The sequence below is a fragment of the Hibiscus syriacus genome, unplaced genomic scaffold (genome assembly GCF_006381635.1).
Source record: "Hibiscus syriacus cultivar Baekdansim isolate YM2019G1 unplaced genomic scaffold, ASM638163v2 tig00110050_pilon, whole genome shotgun sequence".
Taxonomy (NCBI): Eukaryota; Viridiplantae; Streptophyta; class Magnoliopsida; order Malvales; family Malvaceae; genus Hibiscus; species Hibiscus syriacus.
In genome coordinates, this window is record NW_024062576.1 from 774,346 (window position 1) to 785,737 (window position 11,392).

The 11,392-nt window shown below is 34.9% G+C and overlaps 2 protein-coding genes across 3 annotated transcripts; one reads left to right on the forward strand and one right to left on the reverse strand.

Annotated features, from left to right (window-relative positions):
* Nucleotides 1-2,858: 2,858 nt before the first annotated feature.
* LOC120214059 (ferritin-3, chloroplastic-like) lies at nucleotides 2,859-4,884 on the forward strand. 2 transcript variants are annotated; one of them, XM_039212056.1, is made up of 7 exons: nucleotides 2,859-2,912; nucleotides 2,997-3,084; nucleotides 3,173-3,234; nucleotides 3,332-3,397; nucleotides 3,490-3,553; nucleotides 3,663-3,711; nucleotides 4,873-4,884. In XM_039212056.1, exons 1-6 carry the CDS (start codon nucleotides 2,901-2,903, stop codon nucleotides 3,704-3,706), a joined length of 336 nt encoding a protein of 111 aa, XP_039067987.1. In that variant the 5' UTR covers nucleotides 2,859-2,900; the 3' UTR covers nucleotides 3,707-3,711; nucleotides 4,873-4,884. The 2 variants fall into 2 exon arrangements, with proteins under 2 accessions (XP_039067987.1, XP_039067986.1); XM_039212055.1 differs by lacking the exon at nucleotides 4,873-4,884 and having other exon boundaries at nucleotides 3,663-3,754.
* Nucleotides 4,885-4,963: 79 nt separating this feature from the next.
* On the reverse strand, nucleotides 4,964-6,986 carry LOC120214058 (40S ribosomal protein S4-like). The gene is made up of 5 exons (XM_039212054.1): nucleotides 6,847-6,986; nucleotides 6,316-6,393; nucleotides 6,008-6,188; nucleotides 5,583-5,680; nucleotides 4,964-5,501 (listed from the first exon to the last, which is right to left on the reverse strand). Exons 1-5 carry the CDS (start codon nucleotides 6,847-6,849, stop codon nucleotides 5,073-5,075), a joined length of 789 nt encoding a protein of 262 aa, XP_039067985.1. The 5' UTR covers nucleotides 6,850-6,986; the 3' UTR covers nucleotides 4,964-5,072.
* Nucleotides 6,987-11,392: the final 4,406 nt, after the last annotated feature.

Below are 11,392 nucleotides of genomic sequence, written 5' to 3' on the forward strand. Positions count from 1 at the left end.
TCCATTTCCAAAACGTTTTGTTCCAACTTTATCAAAAGAAACTTTAAGATCATCAATTTTCGTTTGATGATCATCATGAACTTTTGAAAGTAAGTTATGCAAATCATTATTTTTCTTTTCAAAATCATCAATTTTGATTTGCAATTCTTTAATCTTACTTTCAAGCTCCTTGTTGGTTTTGGACATAAGACTGTTTTCATTTTTCAATTTTGAAATATCATTTTTGTATTTTAAAAATAGAGTCTTATAATCTGAAGCCAACCCATTATAATCCTCTAATAACTCATCATAAGATAAATCATCCAAATCGAATTAGTTAGAGGTTACCTGAGAGTTTTCCCCGATAGCGATCAAGCACAAGTTTGCTACTTCTTGTTCCTCTTCATCGGAGCCTTCTTCATCGCTCCATGTAGCTACATGAGCCTTGTGTTTCTTCTTTGATTGATCTTTTTTCTTTAATTGAGGGCAATTGTATTTGACATGCCCCGGCCTTTTGAATTCGTAGCAAATGATCGGGTTCTTCTCCTTTGGTTCAGTTTTGAAACCATCATTTCATTTGAATTTTCTTCCTTGGTTGGGCCTCATTAATCTTCTGAACCGTTTGGCAAATAATGTCATTTCCTCATCATCGTCATCGTCATCTTCATCCGAATCACTCTCATCTTTTGTGGATTTAAGAGCAACTCTAATGTTCTTCTTCTTCTCCTTCTCCTTTGGTGTCTCATCAATCTTATCGAGGTCTACCTCATCTTGAAGCATCATTTCATGAGTGAGGAGTGAACCGATTAGTTCTTCAAGGGTTAAGGACTTTAAGTTCCTAGCCTCGATGATTGCCGTCTTCTTTGATTGCCATGATTTTGGAAGTGAGTAAACCAACTTCCTCACAAGCTTTTCATTTGGAATGATCTCTCCATATGATTTGAGACCATTGACAATCGTGGAAAATCTATCCGTCATAGATTTGATGTCTTCATCCGGTTTCATCCTGAAATTTTCATAGCTATTAGTTAGAAGACTAATTTTAGATTCTTTTACCTTGTCGGTGCCTTCATGAGAGACTTGTAGTTTGTCCCATATTTCTTTGGCGGTTGTACAAGATGAAACTCTTCCATATTCATCTGGTCCAAGAGCACAAAAAATAATATGGATGGCTTTGGAGTTGAGCTGAAACATTTTTGTCTCTCCTTCACTCTATAATCTTGGGTGAGTTGAAGGTTTGATTTATCCATCTTCTATGACATTCCATGATCCCATGTCACTTTCTTGAATGAAGTACATCATTCTATTCTTTCAATAGGCATAGTTAGCTCCATTGAAGAAAGGAGGCTTGTCGACGGGCATTGAATCGAGAACGAAGTCGGAGTTTGAAGCGCCAGCCATTGATGACTTGAATATCGATGTAACTCTTCCCAAATCGATCGACGGAATAGGCCAAGGGGGGTGAATTGGCAATAAAAATTTTGGTGGAAGCTTTTGCAGAAAATTGAAAAATATTTGCACAGCGATTTAGAGTGGTTCGACTTTCTCAACCAAAGTCTACGTCCACTACCTTAGCTATCCACACTAAGGATTTTCCACAAATTCACTAATTTTTCTTTCTTTTGAGGACAAAGAGTAACCTTACAACTCCCTCAAGAATTATACCCCAAATTCTTGAGAACACTCTCTCCCAAAGAGAACAATACAAATTTTGCAAACTTACAAGAAAATCCTCACAAGGCAAGATGTTTGCACAATTCTAGAACAAAGAAAGAACACTCGAGAATAATACAATTGAGCACAATAAGTGTTCTTGAAAGCAAAAATGAATATTGAATGAAATAGGCTTGAAAATGCTCAAACATAAGGTTTAATGCTTTCTCTTTGATTCTCTCTTGATTCTTGTTGATTGTCGTTTCTTGTTTTTTATCAATGGCTCCAAAGTTTGTTTAAATACTCCTTTAATTGATTCTAAATGTTGGGGATGATTAGTTGAGTCAATAGAGCCGTTTAAGTGTAAAAACAATTCATAAAACTGCTTGGAGCGTGGGGGGAATCGATACCCCCTCATAGGGAATCAGTTCCTGCAGTGTAAAAATTTAAATATTTCGACCGTTATACAAGGGGGGAATCGGTACCCCCTGGGGGGAATCGGTTCCCTCTGAGCAATCTGTTATTTCTCGAAGCCAAACCATTCAGGGGGAATCGGTACGTCCTGGGAGGGAATCGGTTCCCTCTGGGCAATCTGCCCATTTTGGTTTGAGATTTATTAAGAAATGTTTTTTGGCTCGATTAAGGCTCCAAATACTTTGTAAAATTGTTTAAAAGATTAAAACATATTTTTTACACTTTAGTAAGGATTAAAATGAACTTTGAAAGACTTGGAGTAATTTGTTATATTTGAATAATTATATCGATCATACTTAGAAAATCTTTTGTAAAATCTTAAAATTCATTTAACTTAATTTGTTATATCGAAACATCAAAATGTTTTCAACACATTATTTAAGAAAATGAGTACTTTACATTAATAAATACAATCAAATTGTTTTCAAAACCGATCAGAGCGTATTCAATTCAAATCTTGTAATTACATGCCAACTAAATTCTATATAACAAAATACATTTATTCAATATGTTTCTGATCTGATCTTCGTAAGGAAGATGCTGACCTGTCTTGCTCCTCTTAGCGTATCTTCTCACTTTCCGAAAGTTACGTGTGAAACACTCATACGCTAAGTCAATGACTTAGTGAGACATATAAAACATATAATATTACTCTACTCATATCGATGCATAAACAATTAATAATATCATATCATATAAAAAACATATATCCTTTCATATAACCAATACACATATACATGTATCACTAACATGCTTATCAGTACATATAAGAAAGAGAGCATGCGGAGAAGCTAATGGAATATCAGGTTTTCTTTTAATGTCTATATAGTTTAGGTTGATTTCACCTTCATTTGGAAGCATCTGATACAATTTGTCAACTGTTTGATTAGAACAAACGAGGAGGAAGAGTAAAACTACACTCGATTCTGACGCCGCCATCAGAGTTTGAACATTATGAGAAGGGAGATGCACTATATGGTCAGTCATTGTTCCCTTGATTGCCATTTCTTAATTGATTCATGGTTGAAAGTATCTCATGCTTTCTGCTATTTCTTAATGAGTTCAGCTATGGAACTAGCATTGTCGTTGGAGAAGCTGACAAACGAGAAGCTTCTGAACCTTCACAATGTAATACTACTTGTTCCGAAACTTATAGCCGTAGGCGTAGATGAAGTGTTTGAATCCACAACTAATCAACTGGTCTTACTTCATTGATGAATAACAGGTGGCCGAGCAAAACAATGATGCTCAGATGGTGGATTTCGTCGAAAGCGAGTTTTTAACCAAGCAGGTGAGCTCAACCAAACCTTAGCTTTCATTCATATCCGAAACGAAAAAACATCATTAGAACGACCCTGGTTTCTAAGTATATGAAGTTTATAGGTGGAAGCCATTAAGAAGATATCGGAATATGTTTCTCAACTGAGGCGGGTTGGAAAAGGGCATGGTAAGCTTTGAAAACTACATGTTGCATCTTGTTATGTCATCAGAGCATTCCATTCATGAAATCATTGGATGATGTTTGAACTATTTTGTCATTTGCAATTGATTTGCAGGTGTGTGGCACTTTGATCAAATGCTCCTCAATGAGGGAGCGTGATGCTTGTATGGTCCACATCTAAACGCTCTATCTTTTGTTGTTTCAGAGATGTTCTACTATATGTAGGAGCAAATAAAGTGTGGTTGTAGGATATCATTGTAACTACTCCTTAGCTTTGGCATGTAAGAGAAAGTAAAATGCTTTGTTTTTGGTAAACTGTGTTACTTAATAAGTGGAGGAACAATGTTGAGTGATGCATACAAGGCTCATTTGAAACTTTGATGTTTTTAGAACCATTCTCATATTATGAGAACGTGAGTCAATATAAAAATAAAATGGCTAAGAGATCAATTGTAGGAAGGAAGAAAACAAAGTATAATATGATATGGAGGATTCGTGCAAGCAAAAGTTATTCACACGTGACAGCTATTTTGATTACGCATGTGGCAATGTAGTGGCCCAATATACCACAAAAGGTTGCTGAATTGGATAAACCACGAGCTCGTCACACCCCTGATGACGTGTTTCAACCATGTTCGACCACATAATGTCTTATCTGACGATCCAAAACGATCCCCACCATCTCCACAACTTTATATATCACTTTCACCGATAGGTGATAGAATTATCAAGGGATTACATAAAGTTTACAGGTTGAAGCCATTTAAAAAGATATCAGAACATGTTCCTCATATGTGGTTCGAAAAAGGACAAGGTAAGCTTTGAAAGCTACTTGTATAATCTTCATCTTTCGGTTTCCTATGTCATCTGCATTCCATTCATAAAATCATTGGATTCATGCTTCAATTACTTGTAATAACGTTGTATTATTTTACTAATCGAGTTAAAATATTTTAAATTAGTTTTATTTTAACATTTTTCAAGACAAATTATTCAAGTTTTTGTTTAAGTTTAATTATAAATATTATAATACTAATCGATTCTAATTTAAACAATTTTCTATAATCAATCAACTAATTACTAAAAATTTAAATTATTCAAATTAATCTAACTTTATTTTATAACTCAAATTTTGTAAAAAAAACACATTTTTAAATCAGATCAGGTTTATAAAATTATAAATCGAGTCAAGCTGACTCAAAAAATTCATTTTTTTCGACTTCTAGTCAACTACGTGATGCTACAATTTTTGTTGTTATAGTGCTTCAGAGATTTTCTACTATATATGGGCAACAAATATGTTGAATAAATTACTATTATAGGAGTCGATCTATACGTTATTGTAGCATCCTTTTAGCTTTGCCAAGTAAGATAACGGTACCTAAAGGAACAATGTTAACTCCAGAGCAACATAAATTGCAAGAAAAAAGTCCTCAAAATTTTACTCATAACAGAAAACAAGCAATCTATCAACTCCAGAACAAACTACAGCAGCAAAACATTTCTGGATATCGTATGCTAATGTTCAAGCAGCATTTTGTGCTGCAAGCCTCTTCCTAGCTTCCTCAATGATTGATAACTTGATACCCTTGCCCTTGGGAAGGGATAACCATGGCCTTGTTCCTTTTCCAATGGTGAAGACGTTGCCCAGACGAGTTGCAAACTCGTGCCCAGCAGCATCTTGAACATGGATAGTCTCGAAGCTACCCTTGTGCTTCTCTCTGTTCTTAATCACTCCAACACGGCCTCTGTTCCTTCCTCCAGTCACCATGACAACATTTCCAACATCAAACTTAATGAAATCAACAATTTTGTTGCTCTCGAGGTCCAGTTTGATGGTGTCATTAGCCTTTATAAGAGGATCCGGGTAGCGGATAGTACGCCCATCATATGTATTGAGGTATGGAATACCTTTCTGGCCAAATTGGACAGATCGAACCTTGCACAGCTTAAACTGCAGAACAGAAAAAACGAACAACATTTTTATACCTACAGGGTGAAGAAAGTAGAAATACTTGACTGCTATAAATCAAACCTTGGTTTCATCACCAGTGATGGCATGAAGACGGAAACGTCCTTTGGTGTCATAAAGGAGACGGAAGTCCTCATTTGTTTTAGGAATGGACACAACATCTGGAAGAAGGTGATCAAGTATGTTATACAAGACTTGAACAGAAAAATCTCAGAAAGGCAGAGAGACAGGAGGCATATCCTAAAGCTAATCTGGGAACAATCCAAGAGGGTAAGATCCCATGCCAATGAACATTGCCCATCTCATCATGTACATCCATAAATTAGAATAAAAGCATCAGTCAATGAGACTAGTGAAGACCAAGAACGGATGTTAGGATCCTGAAGACATGTACAGATCAGAGTAATCAAACCAAACACATTTCATTCATTTGAATACGTGTATCACATTACCAACTCCATCTATGAATATCGAGAAAGGAAACATACCCATGAAACCAGCAGGATAGGTCTTATCTGTGCGAACCTTCCCATCCACCATAACATGCCTCTGCATGAGAATAGAAATAACTTCTCTGTATGTGAGAGCATACTTCAATCTGTTTCGGAGAATGAGAATCAGTGGTAAGCATTCCCTGGATTTGTGTGGTCCAGATGATGGCTTTGGAGCCTGCATAACAGGATTATAAGAAAAAAAATCATTAAAGTGGAATAGTTGTATCGAGCAGGAAGAGATAAAAAAGATGAAACTGCAGTAAAATAGTATGGAAGTAAAAGGATCGAGGCAAAAAACCTACAAAGGCACCACCCAGTTTGTCAAGCATCCAATGCCTAGGGGCATTGAGCCTCTTCAAATGTTTCTTCAACCCTCTAGCCTGTACCACAAAGGAAAATAAAAAGTGTTAACGAAGCTCAAATGTTCTACTCTTTCAACGCAGAAAATTAAGGAACCTCTAAATCAACAAGGGCTAAACCGCACATTCACAGATAAGAAAGTTAAACTAAAATAATCAGATTTAAACAATCTAGCAATTTTTTAAAAAAAGCTACACAGTAAAACAAGAAGAGAGAATCAATCTATGATTACATTACAAAATATTGCCAATTTATATTAATTTTTATTTATGTGAAGCGCAGATACAAGATCTGATTATGAACAACGCAAATCATAGAAGAACGATGAAGCGAATTTTTCATAGACAAAGCAGGACTACATTTGTTCAGAACTTAAAAAAAGCCGAAGAATAATCAAATGGAAAAGATAAAAAGAGTGCATATGAAGCATAAATCATCAAAAAACCAAAGATTAGGGGAAAGAAGAAACTAACCATCCCGGTGAAATGCGGCTGATTTAGCTCAAAGGCTGGTTTCGATGGTAGACCGCTCTTGAAAGAAGATGGTGTGTGAGGCTAGCAGAAAACCCTTGAGGCATAATGCTTCACATTGTTTATATTGACGAAGATTGGGCTTTGTTCCTGGTTCGGCCTTTTCTGAATAAGCCTTTCAACAACGTGTGCTTCATTAAATTGTGTTTTTGACCCAAACATATTGGGGCTCCTCGATTCTGATACTCCAAAAAATGTTCAATTTTTTTTTTTCGTTTTTTTAATTTAAGTATAAACTACACAAATGGTCACTAAAGTTTGAATAATTTTTTCGTTTTCCCAACTAAAATTTTAAAAGTAAAAAATTAGTCACTAGTATAATCGATTTGTTATAAATCGATCCCTCGACGTTAACGTGTGATAGAATGTTGATGTGGCCTATAGCCTGTTGACCATTCTTACTCTAGAAAAAATGTTTTCTATTTAAATGATAACTCTTGTTTTATTTTTCCACCTTTCATTTTTTTGTTCTTCGTCCTCTTTTCATGTGATCAAGCCTTGCAAGAATTGAATTTTATCTCCTAGTTCTTCAGGAAAATCCTTTATTTCTCTTTGTTATTTTTTTAATCTCAAAACACCATTAGTTAAATACACACAAACAATAATTCCTATCTTTCTTACTTATTTATTCATGGATGGTAACAACAAATAGTAATTTCTCACGAAAATCTAAATCTTTGTTTTCTCATATTTCAAACATTCATTTTTCAGTCTTATTTTATTGTTTCCAATTTCAAGCCCTCAATCCTTTGCAACCACTTCTTTTCACTTTGTTCCTGCAAATCTTCATCCCCTCGCATTTGTAGATAATTATCATTACACTAACAATACAAAAATTACTAATAATCATTTTTCATCGACGTCACTGCAACAAGCAAGACACTTTTTTCTTCAGTCAAACCAAGCACGGTCGTATTCATATTTCTCACTGATTTATCAGTGTTAGGTAATGTAGTTGATGTGACATAGAGTCAGTTTGTGCAGTTAAGAGAATGGTTGGTATTGTTAGACTGTTAGCTTATGGTAGTTAGGGTTAAACCTTAGCTATATAAACACATCATGTGTACTTTTATATTTAAGCGTTTATGATAAAACTTTATTCATTTCTTTAAAATGTTGTTCGTATACTGAGTTACAATATGGTTTTCTCAACATGGTATATATCGCTAGTTTCCTAGTGATTTTCTTTCCATTGTTTTTGCTGCGAACTGATGGTGATGATGCAAAGAAGCTCAGATCTTGTTGGAGAGTCTAGAGGAGCGTGCCGAGGTACTTTCAAGAAACATTAAGATGTTTACGAATAAAAAGATCAATGTTGTTCTTGATGAAATGAATTTCTTGTTGTGGAAACAACAAGTCTTGTTCACTATGATAAGTCATCGTCTTGATCGATTACTTACGAGTGTCATGAAGCCTCCACCTAAAATTGTAGCCGATGAGACTGTTATTATGATTCATAATTAGGCTTACGAGGAGTTTGTGGCCTAGGAGAGCGCATTAGCGCCCTAGTTATTGTCCACGATTTGTGAATATCTTTTGTCATAGTTTGTTGGTGTTGAAACAACGTCTGTAGTGTATAGCATGTTGTTGTAGTTCTTTGCTAATAGTTCTAAGTTGTCTGTGTGAATGTACTAAATTTGATACGCAAATTGTGCTAGTAAACACATCGAACAAGTAATAGAGTGATGAGTGAATATCGTCTCCACAAGGATTAGAGGAAAATTCAAGTAAAGTTTAAGCATATAAATATAAACAATTGAATATAAAACAATATGAATAGTTGTTGAAAATTCTATAGAGGTAAAATAATAAATGTTATGGCTATGATCAGAACTGGTGCACAAGGTAAGACAATGGTCTGACATCACAAGTGTGAAACTCTGAATAAAACTAGACGGCTAGGTTTATCTTGGAATCTTATACCTTGCCCTTAATGAATATTAATGATTTCCAGTTAATATAATACTTGACAAAGTTTAAAAGTTGTTTATAAGTTATCTTTAGTAAGAAACTTGACAATGAAAATGTTAAGGCAATACCTCTCAGCGTGAACCCTAGCAAATTTTATCGATTAAGCTCTCCTCTTTTTAGTCGTTGAAACTCTATCATTATCTCTAAGGTGTGTTAGAGTTTTGCTACCTAGTTCCACTCCATTGTTCACGTAGATCTAAGCTTAACTCTCCAGATATCAAGCATCAAACATAGATAAAGGCTAACTCTCAAAAGCTCTTACAAATCTAAGTTATAAAACAGTGAACAAAACATGCATATAAACTATAAATGTTGTAACATTCATTAAAGCAAAAACATAGTCATCCAAATTAACCCAAGCCAACTTAAGTTAGTTCATGGCTGGGTGAAAAACATCCAATAACATTCGTTTAATACAAATAATTTCAAGATAAAGATGAAAGAAATAACAAGAAACAAAGGCAAAAGAAGACTCCCAATCCGAAAGATGTTGCCGACTGCCGTGAACCACCTCAAACATTACTGCTTCTCTCAATGGCTGACAAGCTTTATCCCCTTGAAGCTCTAGCAATGGAGGTCACCATGATAAAAAAGAGAAGAAGAAAGAGTGGTTGCCTCTAACTTTTCTCTTTCTTATCTCACACTTTCCATTCTACCATAAATGTGGTGTTCTTTTCTTTATACAGTGGGGGCTCCTATGGTTTTGTGCCCTAATTCTTAAGGGAATATACACTTCACATGCGGGGCATAGCTGACAAGGTGTCACATATGGGATGCTACCAATAAATATCTTCCTTGTTTGTCTTCTAGTGCGCCTAGAAATGATGTCCCTTTTGATGTAGCATAATTGTCCTCTCCAAGTAGTTCACCTTGAGTCACCTACACACCACCACATCAAAATAGACCCTTCTCAAGCAGCACCAATTTCACAATTTCATAAAATAATAACAACAAAATCCATCATATGCAAATGAATGAGCTATATGCAACTAAATGCAGCTAAATGGGCTTAAGAACACTCAACAACCTCAGTAAAAAGACATAAAATATACCCTTTTATAGGGTTAACACCCCCAAACTTAAGCTATTGATTGTCCTCAAGTAATGAGTAGTTATCAACAGGAGATATGTTATAGAAAAATTCAATCTAAGAACTTTTATAGTAATTAAATTTTAACCCTTAGAACATTGGCTTCAACATGTTAGACAGATTGAGAGATCAAGGGCTTTTCTCTAAAACAAGGTCTTTTACATGTATGTGCATAATTGTATCCCATCTATGCTTAATAAAGTTAGAAAAATTCTACGTAAGATCCCTATTCTTCCTTAGTATTCGTTCATCATTTGAGCACAAATTTACTCTCATTTCTTGTTTTAGAATATTTTTTTAAATCGGTACGAGGGAAGTCAACCTATCACAACTATCATCCCTCACTCTAGATGAATTGGAGCAAACATTCCATCCTTGAGCTAGTAGGTAGAGTTATCCCATGACTACTTTCATTCACTCGTATGTTATACTGCTATTTATTCAAGAAGGGTTTCTAGGTAATGCTATAGCAAAGAGGAGTGACCCTTTACAGTTATGCCGAAGCATTTATTCACATTTCATCAGCACAAGGGAGTTGAAGTCAAACCTTTCAAGTTATCATTTATGAATGAAGTTCAGTTGTTCCAATCATACTAAAGCATGCAAGAGTTCTTTCATAAAAAATTTCTAACATTCTTGAGAATATAAGGCATATAATCGTGTATAAAATTCAACATAAATAACCATGTCCTAAAGTTGGTTCTATCAATCTCAATAGTCATTTATATTCAGTGAATCACAACCATAAAAAAAGTCTCATCATCGGACATCATCAATTTATTCCAAAAACTGTCTTAAAATCAAACAAATACTATAACCGTGTGACAATAAAACAAGATTTTTGTTTTCTCCTCTTCAGGGACATATCTCGGAATCATTTGATTAGTACATTGTTTGAATAAGTACGGATTATCTTAATAGTAGAACCACACATCATGCTTATATTTCTTTGTACCTTGGTTGTTCAAATCAGGAGGTAAAATTCCACTAACAAGAAAATTCACAATATCAGCGTACCATGGAATTGCCGCAGAAAATAATATTTTCTCAACTAAGAATTCTTCTTTAAGTTATAAAGTTGCATCACATACATCCTCATTCTCTAACCTAGAAAGGTGGTCAGCTACCTGATTCTCAATTCTTTTCCTATCATTCACCTCTAAATTAAACTCTTCTCAAAGAAGTATCCACCTAATAAGTCTAGGATTAATATCCTTCTTAGTCATTATATACCTAATGGTTGAGTGATCGTATGAACAACAACCTTAGTACCTATCAAATATGACCTAAACTTATCAAAGGCAAATACCACGACAAGAAACTCTTTTTCAGTGGTTATTTAATTGATTTGTGCATCATTTAAAATGCGGCTAGCGTAATAAATAACATGAAAAATTTTCCCTTGTCGCAGGCCAAGCACTACTCCCA